This window comes from Acipenser ruthenus, chromosome 10 (genome assembly GCF_902713425.1).
Source record: "Acipenser ruthenus chromosome 10, fAciRut3.2 maternal haplotype, whole genome shotgun sequence".
Classification (NCBI taxonomy): domain Eukaryota; kingdom Metazoa; phylum Chordata; class Actinopteri; order Acipenseriformes; family Acipenseridae; genus Acipenser; species Acipenser ruthenus.
In genome coordinates, this window is record NC_081198.1 from 14,780,637 (window position 1) to 14,806,065 (window position 25,429).

The window sequence follows — 25,429 nt, forward strand, 5'->3', positions numbered from 1 at the left end:
TAGTTTATGCTTGGTGGCTACCGCTAATCAATACCTCTAATAAACGTTTAGAACGCTTTTTTACTTGACAAAATGTGAGATCTACACACACAACAAAATGTGGTTGTTGCTAATACTGTAAGTTCCAATGAGGATGTGACTTAAAATGCATTTTATAGCTTTGTAATTTTGAGCAAACACGTATTTTTATTTTGACATCTGGTAGTACACTAGGTTAGAGAAAGTTTCCATGACTTACACTCGAGAACTTTGTCACAGTTTCACTTCCTTGGTCATTTCACCTTTGCAGTATCTTCGGGGTCATGTTACTGGTTGATCAATAGGAGAAGCAGGTGGCTAGTTAAAAATGACAGGATAGAAGTTTCTGGATTCCCTATTCCAGTAAGTTGGATACACAACTGTATCCATGGCTATCAGCAGTGTCCTTTATTTGAGTAAAGGCACATGGGAAAATATATGGAATCAAACAAGCAACTGCATTTGTCTAAGAAGATGCCCAGGTTTAAACAAATTAACCTATTTGCTCTGTTATATGGCAAGCCATGGAGACCGTATCATACAGCATTTTACAGAACAGGGAAGCCAGGAGAGATAACAAATTTCAGCAACTTGGAACTGAGCTGGCAATTTTAAAACAGCTGAAAGCATCTTAGAAAATCCTCAATAAAAAGCATTATTTGAGAATGACTTAATCCATTACAAACTTCATAAAAAGATAAGAGGGCAATAAAATAAAACTGCAAACTGAGGTTATATCCTAATGATACACTTGTTATGAGTGACCCTGCACTGCAAGTGAGTTTTTAACTCTTTAGCACACACAGTTTTAAACTTGTAACCTCGTCTCAACTCACCAGAATCCAGGACGACAGTGCAACATCACACAACACTGTCTGCTACACTTGAATGAGCTCTCCTATCACTAAAACCTCGTCAACCTCTTCATGACAAGTGTGTCCTTGGCTGTTGACAATTAAAAAGGTCAGAGTTCAGCAAACAGTGGTCTCTGCAAGACATACTGGGGAACAAAAGTAACAGCAAGGGATATCTGCAATCACTGGCTGCAGCAGCTGATTAAACATTTACAGCTAATAAAATGCAGACAGTTAAGTGCCTAAATAACTATGCTTTAATACTTTTGAGAGGCACAGTTCATAGAGGCACTTATAAAATTTCCACTTGACCATTCACAGCTTTAGATTTTACTGCTTACCAATAATAAAACACCTTGAACCCTGTTTTTAATGTTGATCTGACATAAAAAGATACGGTTGGGATTGCTGATGGTGGATTTTAAGCAGAACACACAATGGCATGTTATTTATTTCCAGTATCCCCTGTTCTAGCATTGGGAGGAGGTTTAACTTTTTAATCCGCTTTTCAGTAGCATTTTCTCTGCTCGCCTTAGGGTTGTTTAGTTGAACTTTTCGTTGACTTTGTTTCTCCATCCAACAGATATCTAAAGTGTGAAGGAGACCGTTGGAAAGGAAGCACCCGCCATGAAACATCTGGCCATTTCAAAATGGTTAACTCAGCTGGGTCTCCTGGAGTACTGCAAGCTGTTTGATGAGGAGTATGATGGAGTGGAGGTAAGACTTCCACACTGTGTAGATATTAGCCAAATTTATCAAAAGTTGTCTGATAATTCAAGTAATACTTGCGTGAATGTTACGGTCCTTGACATTTCCATGGCACAGTATCTAGTGTTCATTGCTAGTACATAATAAAACGTAGTCCAGTGGCAGAGCTTCATGAATAGACTATTAAAGCTATTTATTTAATCTAGTGGCCACCTGTCAGACCAGAGTTGTGTCAATGAAGACAGTTGACATAATCTGGAATACTTATCGGTGTCCTGGGGAACTGTAGCCATTTCAATCTACTACTCTGAGCTCTCAATCTCTGCTTTTGTGCCATTTGATACATTTGCATTTTAATGTCCTTTAGTGCTGCGCAAACTGATTATTGTGATTGAGCTCTCCCCAGAAATCAGGTGCTGACAATCAGGTGAGGGTCATTGGTGTTGATTGGGCTAATTTACCATTTCAAGTGAAACAAGGGAAGAAACAGCTGCTTGGACTTGATTGCTGCTTTTCTTAGACCGTGCAGAACAGCACTTTACACAAATCCAAGCAGCTGTTTCTTCAGTTGTCTCTCATGGAATGGTAAATTAGCCCAGTCAACAGCAATGGCCCTCACTGTGGAGCACTTGAATAATAGAGTGTGTGGTTTATGCAGCTCTAACGTCCTTTTATTTCACATTTTGGAATAAGTAGTTAGTAGTGCTTTACTTTCAGCAGGGTATACAAGAAGCACAACAATTCCTTAAGTACTAATGAAGAATTAAATAGAACTGTGTTCGATAACCCTCAACAAAAAGAGCCACGTCCAAATGATCACCAAATTATCTATTAAGGGACCAAAAATGCATCATAAATGCACCTATAACGTGAGAAACGTCTATTCCCATTGAAATATTTAGGATAATGGTATATACTGTAAAGCCATATTTGCGACCAAAATATATGGCGAATCACACCCATAAAACCTATTTTGCTCCAGAAATGTTGGGACCTGTTGCAATATACGAAGTATGTATTGTTAGTGGAATTTGATCTTCGTGCCAAAAATGTTCGCCTTTTTTTTTTTTTCATATGTGAAAAACGTATAATAAAAGTCTTTATATTTATGGCTTTACAGCAGTGGTGCGCAACTCAGGTCATGGAGGGCCGGTGTCCCTCCTGGTTTTTGTTCTAACCATACCCTAAATTAGTTAATTGGACCAATTAAGCTTCTTATAAGGTCCAATAAAGCACTTTAGGGTGCAGTTGGAATAAAAACCTGCTGGGACACCGGCCCTCCAGGATCGAGTTGTGCACCACAGCATTACAATATACAATCAGACAATGACAAATATATTTTATTGTATGGTAATACTAAAAGAAACTGACAAAAGCAATGGTATTTTAAACATTACTATTTCAAAGGTAAAACTAGAACTTGCAGTTTTGTCTGAGTTTGTTGAAGTTATGGATGATTTACCTAGAGCTTTGCTGTTTGAGGATGAGAGTTTGGCTTCGTAGTATCTGACTGTGACAGCCAATTACCAATATTGCTGTCAGTATAAACAGAGGGAGCTGCACTCTGAGCACTTGTGTTTTTGTTTCCTGCATTTCTTTATGCTGAGTGGCTCCATAATTAATGGCTGGGCTGAATTAGATTTGTTTTCCAAAACGTTAATGACTCCAGGCACTGTAAATAATTTAGTAATGAAAAAATAAAATCCACTTACTTTGCTTTTGAGACGCTTTATGGATTTCCATAACTCCGTGGTTATGGCTTTCAGTTTAATCAATGGTTAATTCAGGTTTATAGAATGACAGAAAAAAGAGGAAGCTTTTCTGAGAGTCCCTTAGGTGATATGAACTGTATAAAGTACACTGTGCATTTAAAGCTATAGTGCATTTAAATGAGAAGTTTCTTGATTAGGGGTGTTATGTGAACAGTATTATAGTAATTCAATGGATTTTACGAACATCAACAGAGATTGAACTGTACGCTGGAACATATTTTTCTGTATAGTCTGAATTGTCAATGTGTCATTTGAATGTGGACATTGGAAAATGAACACATGAAATAGGAATAAGAACAGGAATGAACTAATTACAGGTGGAGCCAACACCCACCCCAAATACACAAGAATCCTCACTAGCCACATTATACCAAAACTATGTGTCAAAGTATTTGACTGTTTTCTGTTTGGTATTTCTATACTGTATATCTTTCAGTGTTGTATAGTTCTGAGTGTCTCTCACAGCATTAGAGCTTCACCGAGCCCTTACATTATGCCTGTTTATAGAGTAAGTGTGCTCATCTGTGGGCCCTGTTTGAAGCAAGAGCAAAGGCAATAGCAATGGTAAAAATAGCAATTTCTCCAGCTAGAAACAGCTTTGTTACAGGAGGAAGCTGGTAACCTATTCTGAATAGTTTCCAGCATGTTTCATACAATTAAAATGACCTGCTGCTGTAGTGGTTATGATAACGTAGATGCTATGCTGAAAACTATATTCTATACCCTTCGGCTAGCTGTTCTGCCTTAATCTATTTTTATTCTTTTTATTCCAATTCTTTATGTATTTCTGTGACTTTTTTTAATCTATATATTTATTACATTTTTTACAACATTTTTGGGTAGCCATGTAGTGGTAATATTCAATGAATATATAACTGACACTAACGAATATATAACTGACACTAATTCATTTTTTTTTCTGGTAACACTTTCATGTTGACATATATTTCTGATATTGCTGTAACTAATTCTTTTTTCTAAAGGTTCATACACAATGTTGTTTTACTAAAACACTCCCTCACTCTAATGGTAAACAAAACGTTACCACCGACTGTAACCCTTTCACTGCAGCTAATGCTCTGTGTTTTATAATGCTAGAAATACCTACGGCATTAAGTGTCTGAAGATACTGGATCTTGATAAAATGTGTGAATTACTTCACTTTAACTGTGCTGAATACTTGATTAGAAGGTAGCACATGGGGGCAGATTTAAGAAGGGTGTACCCCAGTGCAGACCTTGCACCAGTTTCATTGTAAAAGGTAAATTTACACAACTGGCAATAGTGAAGGTGTATATACAGTAGGAGCTCCTTAACAGCTCTGTAATTTAAGAAAATAGTGTATCTTTGCACTGCAGAAAAAACTTTTGCTCATGGTTACTAGTGTATATAGCAAAATAAGACTGTGGTGGTTTTCCCTGTAAAAACTGTTACAGCAAACGCTAATGCTAACAACCTATGGTTTTCAAACTGAAAGTGAAACTCCCCAGATATGTCAGCATTTGCCTTCAGTAACAACAATTATATATATATATATATATATATATATATATATATATATATATATATATATATATATATAAAATTCAATTAAAATTTTAGAAAGTGCAACTTGCCCTTATCTAAAGCACTCAAATCGAACAGATTTCTAAATATTTATTTACAGTGTATGTGTGTCTATCTATCTATCTATCTATCTATCTATCTATCTATCTATCTATCTATCTACCTAGCTATCTACGTGTGTGTGTGTGGTATATGTACATGTTCTTAATATTTTTCTTGTGTTAAAGATTTTGACATTGTATTTAAACTGTACATGTACCATAAATCACTTAAAAAATGTTCATAGTTACATTATGTCAGAATAATAAACACCTTCCATTGCGTATGTGTTGGTAACAGCAACCTTACATTCTACCATGAAGTATTATAGTTATGGATGAGACATTAAGCAATAAATGCTTTAATTTATGCTGTTTTGTCAATATCAAGCCATAGGCTAACTGTAGGCCGCAGTGGTATTTCTGTTGTCAGCTTTGCGTTGTGATTCATTGTGCTGTTATTGCAGGCAGAGGAGCAGCATGTGGCCTGTAGTCAAACACTCTCTTGTCAGCACTGGATCTGCTGCTCGGAGCTTCTTGTTTAGCTGCTTGCTGCCAGATTACCTCGAACAAACCTTGAGGTGATAGCCTCTGTGTTCTCTATACTTTTTAGCATTCAGGGACGCAGAAGTGACTGCCATGGGGATGAGCTGCAACACATAATTCCAAGTTTACTGTGTTGATGTGGTGAGATTGCGGCTCTCTGGTGCAACAGGAAAATTACCTTTCCGTGCACAGCTGTGAGTTGTGAAATGGCGCTTCTGTTTTCATCACCAAGGTGATTGAATCACCCAGGGACTGTCCATTTGCAGGTACCTACTGCTGTTTTTAAGTCATTAAAAGAGTGGTAACCAGAACATATTTTCAATATAAATCATGTCTGTGAAATCAACCAGTACAATTCCAGCACATCTTGTGTATAGGTGTAACCCCCTGAATAAAACATATAGCAGAATTCAAAAGTAAAAACAAACAAACAAACAAAAGTTTTATGTTTAATTGAACAATCTTTGTTTTTGTGATTTATAATAAGGTAGTGTTGTGTTTCAGATGTCTCTTATTCCAACAGAAATCGTTTTGTATAGTTTGAGGAGCCAGAGCCCAAACTGTAAGAGATTGCATCTCTTGTAATAATAAGAGACACACAACGTATCCGCTTGAAACCCGAACGTTCAGGCTCCTACTGACCAAAACTCATTAACCGATAGTCTTTAATGTTTTCTCTACAGTTTTTTAAAAAAAAGAATGGAAAATATAGTATTACATACAAGACATTTTCTGAAAGCTACTTGGTAAGTATTACTGTAAGTTCCAAGAAATTACAATAGGAAGTATTTTGTAGTTTCCACAGACAAATCAAATTGAATAACATCAAATTGAATAACGTCTTCAACGCAAGGAGGCTGTGTGGTCCAGTGGTTAAAGCAACAGTCTTGTAACCAAGAAGTCCCCGGTTCAAATCCCACCTCAACCATCGACTCATTGTGTGACCCTGAGCAGGTCACTTAACTTCCTTGTGCTCTGTCTTTCGGGTGAGACGTAATTGTAAGTGACTCTGCAGCTTATGCATAGTTCACACACCCTAGTCTCTGTAAGTCGCCTTGGATAAATGCGTCTGCTGAATAAACAAATAATAATATTCAGTAAGATATTTGATATCTGAACAACTCCATATCATGGCACGCCTTTCCTTTTAGGTAGCCTTCATTGACATTAACCTTTTGTAATACTTGTGTGAAGTTTCCATTGTGTAGTTAGCATCCTCCTGGGTAAAAGCAGTAAGTCCTTCTTTAAGCAATAGGACTGGGCTCCTCCTGGTACTGGCAGATTGATGACCGTGGTACAAGAACATGCTTCACAGGTTTTGAAGACGTGGAGCACCGGTACAACTAAACAGCTTGGCTGCCATTTTGAAGATGTGAAACCTTTGTTCAGGAGACTAGCTAAAGTGTCTCTGATTGTGTAGATTAATCTAATTACTGTAGTCAGATTACTTATATGTCTGTATTAAGGAAGGGAAAATGACCTACATTACGCTTAAAGCTGTTTTATGGGCTTCTCAAAATAAACACCAAATATAATGATTTCATGCACAGCAGATGCCCTGTGAGCCACGAATGAATGGGAAATACCAATTCTGTTGAACTGAGTATCGTCATGCATCTAATAACCTTGTGGTTTATTTTCCATTGTGATTCCTCAGTTCCAGCTAGGCACTGTTCTTAGTGACATAGTCATCAAACCCATGCATCCGTGAAATAACTAAAATACCAAAATTGCATTATTATTATTATTATTATTATTTATTTCTTAGCAGACGCCCTTATCCAGGGTGACTTACAATTGTTACAAGATTTCACATTATACAGATATCACATTATTTTTACATACAATTACCCATTTATACAGTTGGGTTTTTACTGGAGCAATCTAGGTAAAGTACCTTGCTCAAGGGTACAACAGCAGTGTCCCCCACTGGGGAATGAACCCACAACCCTCCGGTCAAGAGTCCAGAGCCCTAACCACTACTCCACACTGCTGCCCTATAAATAGTGAATTGCAGCATTTTCATTAAGTCATTGTGGTCGAAATATTTTGTACAGGGGTTGGACAGATAATTAAATAAATAAATAAATAAATAAATAAACTGCAATATGCAGCACGCACTTCTATACAAAAGATATCCCAGAAATTATTCTGTAAAATATACATTTGCAACTCATGAAGTCTGTTTCAGTGACAAGGTGCTCAGTTGGCAGTTGCTTCCATATCCATGATTATTGATAGTGTTGTGGCAGGTCTTTCTTTTTACCTAGCCTCTAAATAGGGGTGTTCAAGGTAAATTTCAGAGACCGGTAGTGTTCATTTTGACATAAGAACCAATTATTCCTACAATACATGATGTGAGACAGCTGCATGAATGACACTGTGTCAAATGCAACCTCATACATTTCACTAATAAACATCATGTTGCAGTGGTTCATTCATCCAAGCTGTAGCATTTAATGCAAGAATATCTGCTTTTTGGGGGTCCTATCCTATTTGTCTGTCACACTTGACATGATGAACACAATAACTGCCTTGATATTGCATCAATCTTCAACCAACTTTTATCACACACTCCTATCCTCTCATAGACATTTTGAATTGCGTTTGGTTAAAATCAGATAAACCCTGTTTCCATTTTGACTTCACCCCTGTGGAAACGCCCCTCTGCCCTCTATAAACCCAGTAAACTAAGCAGAGATACTTCAGAATTGGAAAGCCTGATGTTTAATGGCCCTGGTAGGCAGTGGCCAGAGTTCAGAGGTCTTCTTTGCTCTTCAATAGTAACTGTTTGCTTTGCACAAGTACTGAGATTAACGTAAATGAATCCCAGTTTACCACAAACCACAGCAGTGCTGACTCGCTGCCTCTAACGAGGCATGGGGGCTAAAACAGAGTACAGATAAGAGCATTTCAACAGATAAGCTGTGGCCTGGAACACATAATAAATTGCACCTATGTGTCTAAGCACATTGCCACGGATTGATATTCCACTTTAATAAGAAACAGCTGGGCATGAGCAGTCAAAACTCCACAGGACAAAACTGAAAGGCTACGTAATATTGAGCCCCAATCACAAAGCTTCAAGTCATGAGTTATTTAAAGACTGCTTTTTAAGTGTCTATTTACATGCATTTTAAAGATAACTTGGCATTCATTAAACATTTCTACATCTGTTCTAGATCCAGCAACAGTCTAGAACAGATTAATGAATGTCAAACTGTATTTAATCGAATTGTCTTTAAACATAAACATCTTAAAGTAACTCCTAGGTTTTGTGATTCGGGCCCATCGTTCAGTATATATGTGGTTGCAACAGAGAATTGAAAATGATACCACTGTAAGTAGTGGAAGTACTGCAAGTGTAATAAAAACAGTATCACCATTCAGACAGAAATTGGACAGCAATTACCAGTAGTTATAACTGATAGTGTTACCAAGGGGTAATATTTAATTTATTAAACACCCTTGGGTCTCATTTTGATGCAAATGTTGTGAAAGCACCCACATGTAATAATCTTGTAACAATTGTAAGTCACCCTGGATAAGGGCGTCTGCTAAGAAATAATAATAATAATAATAATAATAATAATAATAATAATAATAATAATAATAAATAATAATAAATAATAATAATGTAGGTACATATGCCTAACTTAAATTTTGATAATGCTTTAGTTTATGGATCTGTTATAAAATCTATAAAGATGTCATTAATTATGCAGTTATAGATTATCATTAGAAATAATATCAATTGAAATCATTTTTTTGCAATAACATATCTGGAGAACCACTTTGTGATATTTGGTATAGACATTCATGTTGTGTATGAAAATCTGGGACTTTATGGAAGAACCATAAGTCTTTTGTTCTACCATCATTAAATCACACATACATATTTTCATACTTGCCAACATTTGGAAACTGTTCAGCAGGACACTCGTTTCCGGGGGGTGGGTTCATATGCATCATACACATGGGAGGAGTCATACGCAAAAAACACTCATTATCATATAATAGACGTATCCCCCCCCCCCCGACTTAACACGACACGACCATCGTGACAGTAAAAATAGACATAATGAAGCGTTCTTACCTTTGTATAAGTTAGTGATCAGCAGGTGTGTCAACAGCACGAAGAGCACAGCGTGTGGTTTTCACTAACTCTGCTGTGCAGAATAAATAATTTTTTTTCTATGGGTAAATATCGGGACTTTCCTCCTGTGCATCGGGACCTGGGACATTTGCTAGGAAATCGGGACTGTCCCGACCATATATGGACTGTTGGCATGTAAGATTTGTCCATGTGCATACAGTGCATGTAGGTCATGGTGATAAAGGTGGTAAAGGAAAATAAAAATAATTAAAACTGAAAATAAAATCACGGGTTGTTTCCACATACTTACGGTTCTTCTTGAAAACAACAACGGTTCATGTCACTAATAAAACCACAAAGGATTTTTATTGAAGTTTCCTACCTTTTGAAATTGGTTCTTGTTGGTTATTATTTTTTATTTTATTGTTTTATTTTATTTTTTTCACAAATGTTGCACAGTAGGCATGACCGAACCAACAATGACATTCAGGCTCTTTGTGTGTCTGAATACAAGCGTTGTATTCACACACTCTTCTTTCCTATATTAAAGCAAGCATTTCTTTTGTCTACCTCTCATGGCGGTCCCTGGTTTGACAGATCTTGGTGTTAGGAAACTGATGACACTGCTGGTGAGTGTTATCACAATCCTGGGTCAATTTCTCAAGTGTCGCGGTTTCACATTGCAGACAACTGTTTGAAAGGAGAAGCATGCCTGGAGAACTGTTTTTAGATTTTTTTTTTTTTTTTTTTCAGAACATCCCAGATTACTTCCTGCTTGGTCTGGTTTGTTGTTTTAATAGTTTAGTTTAAACGTTAAGTGTTAAATAGTTTTGCTTCACCATCTTGTTTCGATGTAGTAGAAACATAATAACTGCCCAAATGTACTGAGAGACAAACTAATGGAGGCGCTAGCCAAAATGTTGTCTGCTTGATCTTAGTTTCTTAAGTAATGCTTATCATTTGTACAGCCTTGGATATAAAAGCACCTGCCAACCAAACGCCTACCATAAGCCTCCTGTCAAAGTGACCATGGTGACTGACTGGCAGCAGGAGATGGAGTTTTCTTTGGATTATCAGTAGAATCATCGTGTTACACACAATAATGAAACATACATTGTTTTTACAACTCATTATTATTGTACATTTTGTGAGAAGAATTACAATAACTGAGAGCTATTAACACCACCTACACAACAAAACATCACAGCCCTGTTAGAGCCGTTCTGCCAGAGCCGAGCCATGCCATGGCTAAATGCCTACCTTTCATACACCGCTGTCAAAACACAGGATAACAAAGGGAAGAATGTCTGGTGATCAGAAAGATTTTTCCTGTGATGCTGACACAGTCGGTGCAATTGTCTATCCTGCAATCTTTTGAAGGGTTTGGCTTGCTTAATGAGCCTTCACAGACAAAATAGACAAAACTTTTAATAGAATCTTCCAGACCCGCACAGAGATAACCGTCAATGTGGTCTGTCTCTCGTCTTTATTATTGTAATCCTGTACTCCAATATTACTTATGGGAAACAAATTTGCCATTTTGCAAATTATTGCAAGCTCTTGTAAATTTAAAAACATCATTTTATTCAAGAATAAAAGCTGTTAACATAAGCATATATCACAGTGTTTTGACTTGCTTGGTTTTGACACAAGGCCTAACCTTTAGGGGCACCTGGTTCTGCCTAGAAATGTAGATTCACGTCTCACAGACTCTGAGAGATAGGCAGGGAGGTGATTCGACTGTCAAAGCCGAAAATTAGGTGGATGTTGGGGGCGGATGAGCTAGGCTCAATAGCATGGCACAGACTGTAAAGAGAAGTAGGTTGGAATATTCCTGGCTTGAATACTGTCTTTGAATGAAGGATGACATGAATGTGGTAGTTACATCCTTAGTCCAATGTCTACTTGATTTTTTGTATGGCTTTCGTTTTTTGAAGGTGTTTTATATAGCTTTATGTTCATTTGAAGCTGTAACATCCCCTAATATCCTCTTTCCATTCCAGTGCTGTGGGTCTGGTTTGTGAGCAGTTGAAATAAAGGCTTTGTCTGTGTTCCTCCCCAGGATCTGCTCCACTTGACAGAGGCTGATTTAAAGCTGATGGGCATCCACAACCATACGCACCGGGCGCACATGACCTCCAGCATCCTGGTGCTTCGAGAGAGAGAGAGGAGGAGAGGTAACCACTGACTGCTCACAAACTGCAGGCACACCCAACTTCAGCAATCATCTAACAGTTATAGAGCACCATGAACAGGGGTCTCCAGAAGTACTGACACACCCTGTGGCTTCAGATTCTCAATCCTTCATTTAGCTGTCTGAATTGACTGTTAGGAGTAAATGACATATTTGAAGAGCATGTCGCTTTAAAATCATTTTCTTTTCATTTGATTTTTTCTGTCCTTTTACATGTTTATCATGTTTACAGCCATTCTGAGGGGTTATTATTGCAATTCTTAAAATAATGTGTTTTGTGTTTATTTTGTAAAAAGTAATCAGGAGTAATTAAGAGGATAATAATGTAACAGCTGTTAATTGTGATTAGGTTAGGATTAAGGCTTGGTGTAGTAAAATTAAAAATACAAAATGATTTGATAGAATAAGAATTACTGGTAATTTTTGCTCTGTTAATGAGCTTTTGGGTATCATAAGGGGAAGTGACCACATCAGCCCATGTTAGAGCAAGTATTTATTTTTGTAATGTTTTTTAATTGTACTAAATACCAGAGCTTAGGTATTGCACTCTCAAAATATTGCTAAAATTGTATTCCGGTGTACAGTACATTCCTTCTTCTTTTTACTAGCCCCTAATGTTTTATTATTATTTATTTCTTAGCAGATGCCCTTATCCAGGGCAACTTACAATTGTTACAAGATATTACATTTTTTACATACAATTACCCATTTATACAGTTGGGTTTTTATTGGAACAATCTAGGTAAAGTACCTTGCTCAAGGGTACAGCAGCAGTGTCCCCCACCAGGGATTAAACCCATGACCCTCTGGTCAAGAGTCCAGAACCCTAACCACTACTCCACACTGCTGCCCTGACTTTATGAGCCAGGACACACATGGTAGCCCCTAATACTCCAATAAAACAAAAAAAATGCAATATCAGAAACACCCGAACACACAAGTGTGCGTTCAGAATAAACATTCCACCAGCTGGGAAAGCTGTAGCATTTTCATGCTTTATCTAATGATCTGACAGGCAGCTCCAGTGTTTGTACAGCAGGGACTAATGGCTGTTGTTCGTGTCTCCAGCCCCTCTACGTGTTGTTTATGCTTCGGGCCCTGCTTTTGACAATGTGCCCTGTCGAAGAAAAGGGCGGTGTTAATCAGTCAAAAGGGAAAAAAGCCTGTGTTTTTAACAAGTGTGTCTAGTCAGGGCCTGGCCTCTGTCATTGTCCAAATTCACCCTCTCCACTTTAGTTCAGGAACCAGTGCCTTAACAAATGAAAACAGACCCGCAGTTTGACCATAACTCTGCTCTATTTTGTGACCGCAGTTGTTTTAGAGATATTTTGTGAGGCATTGACAAGAAAAACACTTTGTTGAAGTATTTGTTTATCAGACTTGGCTTTTTTTAATTATATGCAGGCCTGCAACAAAATGTTCCCCTTGCCAAGAAACCAAAAAAGGGTTTTGCCTCTGCAAATTAATTAGGGTGCCTCTTATTGTGTAAAAGCTATCATATTGTGTGGTTTGGAGCAGAGGATTGCAAGGCTGAAGAACAACTTAACATATTAATAATTATAAATCACAAAATAAAATATTGTAGTACGAAAGAACTACAATGACAGTTTTTTGACCTATGATCGGTTGATTTATTATAGATCTGTATAATATTGCGTTTGAGACAGTATGTTGGATTTTGCATGTAAGTTCAACATAGACAGCGATTTCTTCATTTGTTTTGGAAAACCAACATCTAAATTGCACGGTTTTCCTCTTTTGTGTATCCCTCTTTCAAAGTTTGTTAATCTCCAGGAGTTGGGTGGGTTGGGTGGGTATTTCAACAGCAACGGTATTGAGATCTATAGCAGTTTAAGGTCAATTGAATTGGCCCCCTGATAGCTTCTCCATGCAAACTACAGTTCTTTTACTTTGAAAAAGATAATGTAAACATACATGTTAAAAACCAAATGCAAATTGTAGCTATACTCCTGTTTGGTTCTGGGTCAAACTAAAATAGAATTGGTATGCAAAATGTTTACTTTGTACCTTATGAACCTTTTGCTGTTCTAGGATTATGCACATACTGCACTGCAGAGGCCTTTTGCTTTTTGGTTCTCCCTCTGATCATTTAAAAAGGAAGACACTTCAATAAATGTGTGGTGTGCTGTTTTTTTTAATGTATACATTCAACATAGATAAGTGTGAATGTGAAATAGTGGTAGTGTTTTTTAAAATAAAATCTTGTGTTTGTAGAACTTGGCATGTGTTTTAGTTTTGTGCTAATGTTTACAGGGTTTTTTTTTTCCTTTTTTTTAACACTGCTGGTTTCTAATGTATATTTTACAATGGACTGTCCAATGGCTCTTGATCTCCGAAATATGACTTTTTTAATATAGTGGTCCCGTTTCAGGATGTTCATGGCTTTGAAAAGACTACAAGAAAATGATGTAATCTTTAGTTGAAGGAGCAGACAATATATATATATATATATATATATATATATATATATATATATATATATATTGTGTTAATCCTGTAAAATATTTATAAGACCAAAGCAGTGTGCTAGTTTAGTCATATTGCATTTTTTTAATTTGCTGCTATTTACTACTCAACCTTTTAGTGAACTAAACCTATTTTCATTCAGAATGGAACATGCTTTCTTCCCTATTGTTAGTTTCCTCAGGGCAAACCAGTGTGCCACAATAACACAGTGGGAGTGTGCAATAAACACAGTTGAGTAACAAGGGATTATATCTCCACAGTTGTGCCAGCAGCCTCAATTAGCTTTGGGGGAAAAGTTACACTGATTGCAGGTGATTAGGATTTGAAAGAAAATGAAATGCCCTTAGGAATTAGAAACCATCCTTCTATTGTTTACTGGAGAGCAGAATCACCAGGACCACTGGAAGCCACCTTCTGATACTACTTAGTTACTTAAGTGACCATCTGAAAAAATATGTAGGCTAATGCGCTGACCTTTGACCTCTGGAACCAACCAGGATCAAACCAGGCACAGGTTAAATTAATTTGGTGGGCTTGACTTGGCCCTCTTGACAGTTGTCCACATCACAAAACAACTAGTATATATTGTAGCAAAGCTGCTTCTGAGCGTAGAATAGGAGGAGACTGGAAACAGTGTTCTTAGAAAACAATGGAGCTCTTCTACTGAGTACACAACAAGCAAAGAGGCACACAACAAGCCACTGCAGTACGCAGACTTATATCGCCCCCGAACCTGGGGTCCAAACAGCACAGTAAGCCTGTGCCTGCGGCAGACCTGAGTGGAAGCTATCAGTGTCAGGTCAGCACTGAGGCAGACAGCACCGGGTCCATGCCGCTTTCCCCTTCGCTACAACATATAATCGATTTTACCTCCCCACACAGTATGTGCTGTACAGTAATACCAGTCACCATTGGAGAAACACATTTTTGTGGTAAAGGAAGATATTTTGCAAGCAAATATTTCAGAGCCAGATATTAAGCAAGGGGTCAGAGTGGCGTACAATTTAAAAATAATAAAAATGTGCTTCCTTCAAACAGAAATTCACATAAACAATGCTTTGTTTATAGGCTTTCAGGATATACTTAGGATATATTTAATACTGTGAGCTTTATGAAAATCTGATAGACGGTACAAATAAACAGCGTTAGCATGGTTACAACAGACATGCTGTACTACAGCAAATACTGCAGTATACACTTTAGTTTTGTAAGTGTGGTCTATTCTGGAGACATGTTGCCCTCAAACACTTTATCTTTAAATCCCTCAATATCCTGTGTGAAATAGCTGCATTTTATACCTTAGTTTTCTTAACAGGGGTGGCTGGACACAAAACAAAGCCCATTTCTTGGAATAAGAAGATAAGTACAAACACCGGGGAGTGTGAATGAGCGGGTGAAAGGTGCTAATGTGTGAACACCACCCCATACAAACCAGGGAAGAAGTGTAAACATGGTACAGTATGTAGGTGTGAAGGACACGTCAATGTCTCTACATCAGTACGCAAACACAGACATCAGAGCAGGAAAGGAATAGCTATGACATGGATTGCATGTGATGTAGGCTCTATACTGATATACATTTATATTTAAATGTAGTTGCTTTGTGTAATAGCAGTAGGGTATTCAAGATATGTTCCATCAAAAAATACCTATGGAAAATATACATAAATGATATATTAAATAGACCATTTTGTGATCAGTACTTAAATACACGTTCCCTTGTATTAGATTTAAAGGTGAAAACAGATGCACTTTAGATGCTGTTTTCTGTAGTATACAATGGGCTCTAGGTTAACATTTGTACACGGTGACAGTATTTTGAAATGCCTGCTGTTTAGATTAAGCAAACAAATATAAGATGGAAAAACAACACCACTTAAGTGTGAAATTACCGCCTCTTTGAGTCACCAAGATTGAGCTGAAATAAAATTCCCCAAATCCAGAAACAGCTACAGCTGAAGGCACAATTTACTCAGCAGGATCTGACTCATAACATATTTATTTAATTCATGTATTTATTTATTTTTAGTAATAGGTCATTTCCTTTATTGTACAAGTGCTTTTATCTGTGTTTTGACAGTGGTGTTGTTGCTACATGTGTGTAATCTGCAGATATTTAAATCGGTCCAGTTAGTTATAAAACAGTATAGCTAAACCATTCTACCACAGTATTTGGACAGAGTAACCTTACAGAAATATACTGAAGGATTACTGTGATATACGCTACAGTTGAATGCAGTACTACTGCATCATATGCATGAGTATTGCTGCCCTATTTGTACTGGTACTGTTTGTAAAGGAGTGAGTACATCTACATTTATTTAAAATGCATATTCTCTATATATGCCATATATAAAAATATCTATTGCAAATCTATTTCCGTTCAGAAATATTAATATCCCTGTTGTCCCAAAAGCATTCGACAAACCAGCAGTGTTGGTGCAAGGATAAAACATGTTTCTTGGTTCATGGTAAACAGAGTGCTCCATTTAAATGTAAAGCCTTATATCATTTATGTTTTAAATGTCTAAATCCAAAGTTTACATTCCACTGTTCATTACTGAGTTGCACCTGGGTTTTGTGATCGTTCCCCAGTCTAAATTTATGTTCCTGTAATTGCTGGGCCATTCCACTTGCATTTTATTTATAGCACACGGCACACAACAGTATCTAGACTTGGGACCAGATGTGGAGAAAAGCTGAGTTTAAACCTAAATTAACATCTGGTTAGTTTCCATTCGGTGGCTGATTTTGTTACCTTGTCCTGCTGGGTTTACTCATGACTACAGACGCTACGTAGTGGGGCCAAGGAAGTGGGTTTCCATTAGTGGGCAACGTTGTTTTATGGTGTGCACACTGAAGGTGTGGTCCCTGGGTTTTTTTTTCTTCTCTTTGAGCCCTTGAGAATAACTGTATTCATTGCAGGTAGAATAGAAAGCAGTGCGTAGGAGCTATTGTAGGTATTGGCTGCTTCTTATATTGAGTGGATCTTGTGATGCAGCAGATATTTTATCCACCACTATTTAACATTCAATTGTGCCAAATTTAGAAATGCTTCAAAGAAACATAATATATTCATGAAGACATTGAAAAAGAAAATGGTGTACATACGAAAAGAAACTTAGTACAAGTTTCTTTTAGTATTTCTAAATCCAATGTGTTGTGAATTGTAGGCAAACCAAACATGGTTTGAAATACTTTTGAAGGCTGCAACAACATACATTGTATAGGCTATTATATTTGTCATTATAGGAACTTTAATAAGTGTAACTTTTCATGTAAGAAAAGTTGGTTAATATACTGTATATATGTAACATCAATATACATTCCAGCATATGCACTATATAGGCCTATTACACCAATTTACCATATTCTACCGTATGATGCACATGTGTATGAGCTGACCATGTGCTATAGCTGATTTAATTTTAGAGACCTCTCTGACCTTTGCTGAGTTTCCCTTGGTGTTTGTTCACAGTAATGTGATCGTGCGGGGGACTGAGTCAGTCATTCAAGTGCATGTTGATGATGGTATTCTAGTGACTTAGGAAATAGTTGGTTACCATAGTAACAAAATATCACTGTGTTTACAGCGGTAGATGTAGCAACATTTCCTTGCCCCCCACCCCCCCACCCCTTTTTGGTCCACTGCATTTATTTTAATCTTTGATGTGGAATAAGCCGATATTTCAAAGATGACACTGCTGATGATATTTGCTGCTGCTGCTTCCTGGTACCTGATCACTTAATGCGTTGTCCCGTATCAAGGTTAACAAGGTAAAAGCATATTAAAGTGTAATGAAAGCTACATAATGCCCAGTGCATATTAAAAAACATGCTGATTTACTGTGGTAAACTTTTATAAAGGTTTTATTTTTATTTTATCAAACTCCCTCCAATGATCTAGCTGCCCCCTACAGGAAAGGTACCAGGATGCATTAGCTCATCTATAGGATTGCATTGGTTTATAGCTAAGAACTACATGCAACCACACTGATTGATACAGTATAACTGTGTACTCAGCACTGATTAAGTAATTACTATAGAAAAGACTATAGTAGTCTATTCTCTTTGGATTGAGATACCTAATGTGTAAATCTAAACTAATCCTGATGGGGGGGGGGGGGGGGGCAGTCAATCCAAACTGCGTTGCTTGAGCTATAAACATGAAAAGGGATAGTTATCTTCAAAAATGACTTTGATTCAATTAACTGTCACAGCTATTAATCAGGATTTGGTTTTCAATGGAATTCAAATCCACAGGCCTACTTCACTTTCAGACTGCTAATAAATTAAACCTGTAATTCCCCTGAAGACATGCAGGTAATTGAAATAGGCAAGTTGATGTATTTGCTTTAAACCCATAAATCTGCTGAAGCAGGTTCCCACTTGAAATTAAATGATTGAATTTAAACTGCAAAATAAAAAAAGAAATTGTTTGCTGTGTGCGTGTCCCTCGTTCATGCCCAGCCTCAGCAATAATGATCCATAATAACACAGCAATAATGATCCATAATGTGGTACGGAATAGAAAAGCCAGAGCACACGTGGGGATGTGTAACGCTATATTTTTCGGAACCCTGCTACTGACTATAAATAAGCAGTGTGTGATAATATAGCTTTGAGTTCAGAAACCGTATTAGATTTAGATTACAGATCCCCGTCCATTGATGCTCGCCTGGTTCCTAGCAGTGGACTGATCTCAAGAGGAGCCGGACCAGCATTGACGGCCAGAATGGCTTCCCCTTGTTCATCAACTTTCTTATGTTTTATTACACTTTTATGGCTGGGACCTGAAATCTAAACCAACGCTTTAAATAAGGTGAGAAACATACTGGTCAGGTCCCTGCTTGACTTTCTATTGCACTTTTGACTCATCGCAGCAGGCTGGCTGCCCCATTAATCTGCAGGTGCCGTCCTGGGGCCGTTCTGATAAGATTCAATGTGTGGGTCAGCCTGTTTAATAACAAGAAGAGTTGACGTGATGATAAGTTGGCTCATTCACAGTTACTTCATGTGCAAAAGATGGGGAGGATGGCTAACGTGATATTGTAACTGAGATTCAATAATTCTAGTACTTGTAGATCAGCAGTTATTTTTGTGCCTTAGTGGAAACATTGGTCACCATGGTAAGAAAACACCATGGCCCTGTTCATTGTTTTTACACCAACGACTTTTTTTCCATTAATTGCCAATGATTACCAACAATTGACATATGTTGTGTTTTCCCACAGTATAGGAGAGGTTTAACTATTTTGGATGCGCTTCAAAATATAGATACATTAACTATATATCGTTTACCACTTTGCACACAATTCTGTCATTATTAGGATAGAACTCCAAACATTAGCAGCAATGTATTTACAAGGGTTTTTTTGCTGGTCATATAATTTTTGTGTTAGTACATAATAGTATCTATCTATTCATATATATATATATATATATATATATATATATATATATAGATATATATATATATATATATATATATATATATATATATATATTATTTAAACACTCTAGTTACAATACAGTTAATGCATTTTAAAGTGTATCCATGATTTCTAAAAATGTCCAGTTTTATCAGTACCCAGTACTAAAAGTAGGACATTTGAAGACAAATATATGATTGAATATATAACCTGATCTCGCTATCAAAACATTGCTTAGGAAACATCTTTTTAGAACAAACTTTTTATAAACTAACTGTATATTGTTATTATGTTAAGTAACAGTTAATAAACAAAGTCGTTAAAAATAATATGTGGCCAATAAAACTGCTCACAACACAAGTGAGAACCCTCAGAAGGTTCGTTTGAGGACTAGTTCTGTAGCATTACTAGTGTTTTTCCATCCTCAAAATAGTACAAACTGCACCTGGAGTTTCTTTTGATAAATATAGAGGCAAATGTGTTTAGTGTTGAGGCAATAGTCCAGTGTTCTAGCTGAGGACACAACGAGAATAATAGTTCATCACAGTTCACTACTTTAACTATCGTTGCCTTTTATTTTTTACTGCATGAAACACCTGTGTTGATACAGGTTGTCACCAAGCTCACCCACAGCCGATCAGTAAGCAGATATAGTCATATTTAAATTGATGTTGCTAAAAAAATTAGACAAACGTTTCCGTGATAAGCCTTTATCTTTTATTGCTTCTATCAGAAGGAAGTTTCTGTTCCCTTTTAGTGTTAAGCTTTCACCCTATGTTGCATACTTAAAAAATGATAAATAATGATAAAGGTTTTGATGAATTACATCTAGTCTGATGTTCATGGACCTTTTCAAGACTATTGTTAAAGAGCAGTGGTCTAGAAAGGCTTCATGTTTTATCAAAGTATATTTAATTAAATATTTGTGAACAGAGCCCACTTCTATTAAACTCATCAGCAAAATAAGCCAATTAGTTAATTATTATTATTTATTTCTTAGCAGACGCCCTTATCCAGGACGATTTACAATTGTTACAAGATATCACATTATACATTATTTCACATTATACAGATATCACATTATTTTTACATACAATTACCCATTTATACAGTTGGTTTTTTTTTTTACTGGAGCAATCTAGGTAAAGTACCTTGCTCAAGGGTACAACAGCAGTGTCCCCCACTGGGGATTGAACCCACAACCCTCCGGTCAAGAGTCAAGAGCCCTAACCACTACTCCACACTGCTGCCCAAATGGTTAACTACAAGACTTGAAAGCATTATAAAAACATATATTTAAACATGTTGAGAATCGCGAAATGTTTACTAAGTTTGTTTTTATAACTAGTGTAAATCTTATGAGTTTAATTAATTAAAAAAAAAAACTATATCTGCATCTAATCATTCCATTAGGGGAAAGAGTTGCAATTCACACTTCAAATATACTCTCATGTACAGATGATTTGTTGGTAAAATCCCATCTGTGCATTAACCAGGATATACCACAGCATTCTGCGGGTTTGTGATCCAAGCATTCATATTGGGTGGGGGTTGTGAGGGTCTGACTGGTTAGCCCTCAGTCAGAGAGTGGGTGGGGCTGGTAAGTAGTAAATCATCACTGGGGAGCTGTATGGCTCAGCAGAGGTGTGTGTGGTGTGGGGTAAGAGCACTGAGCAGCACAGCACAGGGCAGTGCAGTACACTATTGGAGAGCTGGAGCTGGTACTCGGGATTACTGGAGTTCACGAACCAGGGAACAGAGTTAAAAGTTCAGGAGTCTGGCAGGGAGCCTTGAAAAGCAAGGTTTGGTTTTTGGGTCGCATTATTTTAAAGGAACAGAAGCCTTCGCTCATGTCAAAAGAGTTCAACTGAGATATATCGGTAAGCCTGCAATGCGTTCTATATCTGTAGTGCTTTGTTGTGAATTGTTTAAGGTATTATGAGGTGTGGAAGAAGTATGGTACCGGTAGTTGTTTGAAGCAGCGAGAGAAAGAACAGATTTGTTAATTGGTTCAGTTAACAGTGGCTTATAATTACAAACCTGAGTAAATAATTATTCTGGAATTATTCTGGAACATCCACATGCTCTGAATTCATTTTCAATATTAAAAGTCTTAGTATGTGTGTGTGTGTGTCTATATATATATATATACACGCACACACACACTCTTTATAAATGTATCAGTACTAGATGCTCCTATGATACAGGTTCATTTCATGCTGAATAACTGTTAGAATTAACCAAATGGGTGCAAAGAATATGCCTTTTGAATCATCTTTTGAGGGAGCAGCAAGCATGGGAATGATAGTGTAGCTCAAATTGAATTAAACTGATCTCAACTAACCACAAATCAAAAGTAATGTTCCCTATGTATTTCATCATAACTGTAGAAAAACAAACACAGTGTGTGTGTGTGTGTCCGGGGGGGAATGTGACAGAGTTTGACTGATTTCTTCTGCTTCGCTGTGAGCTCCAGAGTTTAATAAGTTTCACCCCCTGATTAACATGCCAAGCAGCACTCGGTCCCCTCAGAAACTGGCTGAAAGGAGCACTGCTGGAAGCAAAACAGTTTGTGGAGGCAAACTTTGCAAGACTTCATTACCCCGGCTTAACAAAGAAAAGCCCCCAAAATGAGGGCTGTCATGTGAGTTAGGATCTGGAGAATGAAAGGCTGTCTCAGTGTGTGGGACCCACACAATCACATTTGGCTCAAGCTGCCTCACTTTTCTTTCCTCTTCACATTTTTTGCTGGTTTATCTGTGGATTTCTTCCAGTTACGTTTCCTGTTAACAACTGCAATTAGGGCAAACCCCGTTGAAGTCAATTAAATTGAGAGCTTTCAAGTATCAGTTTAACCACTCAGGATATTACAGCCAGCTACCCACCACTTCTTCTGCTGCAAATTATAAGCAGCCCCCCAAGAAAGCAGAGAAATAACGATTTGCAGGTTTGCAACCTTTGATATGTTTAAAATGAGTTTTTCACAGTGTCCAGTGTTACAGTTTCTGTCATTTTAACCCATCATCATTTAAACGCTAGTTTTTCTGATTTGACTAATCAATCGGTTTGCTCAGAAGGGATATTCACGCCACAGAATGCCTTTGCATTTTGGCACAAACAAAGCGTGCAGACAGATGCTCTCTAGAGCTAAGAGCTTAAGAATGTGAGACATGGATTTTGCATGCATAATGCATCTGCACCTCTGCAAATGATCTCATTAGCTGCAATAGTAGAACTTTTTTCCTGTTAACCCTATGCTTGTCACTTGTCTGGAAGGAAAGTGCAAGTGGTCAGTAATGAAACAGGATTGCATTATTCAAGATTCCCATGGATGTTTGTGGGGGTGGGGGGTGGAGTCCTGGGTTATAACAATTGCTGTGTTTGAAATGAGGAGAAGGTTTAGTACTTTTAATGTCACTAGGCATTTGGTCATTGTGATTTAAAAATTGCGAGCAGTAAACAGCATAAACCTTTGTGTTTTTCAAGGTATAGGATAAATGCATTCTTCCCCACACTGCCTTTGCCATCTTATCTACACTGCTGGCACTGTTTGGCCGCTTCACTTCATATCAGTTCACTGTATAGGAGTTATGGATTAACAACTCTTCTTTGGATCAGAATTTAGACCACCTCCCTATAGTTCAAAACAAAGGCTCCATGTGGTTACAGGTGGTTTCCTGTTCAAACACGGGCCTTAAAATGTTCAGTATAGCATCTATTACAGTACCTCTAATGTAGCTTATGAAAGGCTTTGATTGTCATAGGTTTTATGTAAAGCTGACAATACAAAGTCAGAAATAATTGTATTTTATAATTCTAGCTAATCTTGGACAGGTCTAATAGTTTACATCACTTGATTTCTGAAGGATTTTCAAACGTTTCTGCTTGGATAAAAATTACATTGTGCTATTAAGTGCTCCTTTTTTTTGACTTACACAAAAATAAATTGATAACCGTGAAATAGTGACCTTATACACTGTATGTATCTACAATTTATTATCAACATGCCCCAACACCAGTTTTTATTTGTATTTATTTATTATTTAATTACTGTTAAATAACAGTGGGCAAACATTTCCAGCAGGAATTTGGTATTGATTTCTTTGGAGGTACACTTTCAATATAAATCTCAGCTTACATTACATAACAGCCAGGACGGTGCTGCATGGCCCTCTGGAAAGGATGATGTCACTAAGCTGTGTAAGTGCATCTGGTATTAGGAGTCAATTGGAGAGACCAGTGAAGCAGCACAGATTGTCTCAGCTGGAGACTAAGGCTGGAGGAGCTGTTTTGATTAACCAGAACAATACAGGATTAACCCCTTCTGTTTCACCAATTCAAGCTGGTCCCGGTGGAGGTTAATTAGTTAATAGCATTCCTCTACTGTTAACAGCAGCTGCAGTTTGTGTGGGGGCTCTTTAAATCATTATGCCAAACACTGTAGCAAAAGGTGTTGACTTACTACATACAGTGCAACATATTCAAAATGGTAAATTACGAAAACGGTTTAAAAAATACTTTAAATAGGAAGTCTGTTTGTTCTAGGTAAACACATTTTAAACTTTTACATTTAGTTTTCTCTTTTGCTTCTAACAAAGAGCTCAAGGGTGTCAAATATTACCACCTACTGCTGCAAATATTAGCGTAGTGGCAAGCATGTTTCAAGGAGGGAGGAGGCTTTCGTTCCTACAGCTACCTTTTTGAAAGGAGGGGGTATAAATAAACTAGAGTCTAAACTGTGGAAGAATATAGTAAACTGACACCAAGGGTGTATAGATTTGAACATAAAATGGAGCGTAGTTATACTGGACATTTCAGTAGTCAGTGGTGGCTTGTTCAGTGGATTTAGATTTAAGGATTTAGGCACCAAGAGGTCAAGTGATTTGTACCCAGCAGATCCTTGAACCACTAGCACACATTGCATGTACATGGCCCCAGTGATGGTTTTGTTGTTTTAGTTGTAACTCCCAGCACCTTTTTGATTCTTTGTTACAGAGGTTACACTGCTCTCCAGTGACACCTGCTGGCTTAGATGGGTAAAAGCAGCTGCAGACTAGCCCCAAACCCATTGCTCAGTTCTTTGTGTTCTGCACTGAATCTAATAATCTGCCCACTGCTGTGCTTGAAATATAATGATGGAGAACATATGAAAAACTAAAAGTTAAAGGCATGCTACTGTATCTAATGTACTTACCACGGTTGTCGGCTTTCTCTGTGAGCGCTTTTTGTATACAGTACACTTTGATCATATAACAATGCTATTGCTGACCCCTCTTTAAAAGTGTAAACGGCTCCATCTTTCACAGATGCTTGGCAGTGTTTTAGGCTGATAAAGAGAGTGTATTAAATACAATACCTACAGCTAACTAGCACCTGCCCTGACATTTAACATTCTGTCAACCAGGCTGTGTGAGGCGCAGCAGCAGGAGTATAATTGTGGACAGTTAGTGCTGAAGAGTATGCGGTTCCTGTTTTGTGAGCACAGGTGGTTAGCCCACCAGGGTCACCCAGATTCCTGTCAGCTTGTACAAGTTCATACCATGGTGTTATTTTTGAAACGTGCAGCCCCCTGTGCAGCAGTACCTGACTTGGCTTGTAATTTACTGCACTGCTCACTTGACCTTCATATTTAAAATGGCTGCGAGTCAAGGGAGGCACATTGTAAATCTTGCTTTGGAGACCCATGGTGTCCTCCTCTTCTGTGATGATGCTGACTAG

At 37.5% G+C, this 25,429-nt stretch overlaps 1 protein-coding gene across 3 annotated transcripts in view; it reads left to right on the top strand.

The window, feature by feature from the left end:
• Nucleotides 1-25,429, top strand: part of LOC117400231 (breast cancer anti-estrogen resistance protein 3 homolog) — an 85,944-nt gene that overhangs the window by 15,708 nt on the left and 44,807 nt on the right. For 2 of the 3 annotated variants that reach the window (XM_033999860.3, XM_033999851.3), the window contains exons 2-3: nt 1,456-1,589; nt 11,661-11,775. In XM_033999860.3, coding sequence (XP_033855751.1) covers nt 1,500-1,589; nt 11,661-11,775 — 205 coding nt within the window. In that variant the 5' untranslated portion in view covers nt 1,456-1,499. Of the gene's footprint in view, nt 1-1,455; nt 1,590-11,660; nt 11,776-21,334; nt 21,592-25,429 lie in introns of those variants that run through there. The other variant, XM_033999869.3, reaches the window with a different exon arrangement.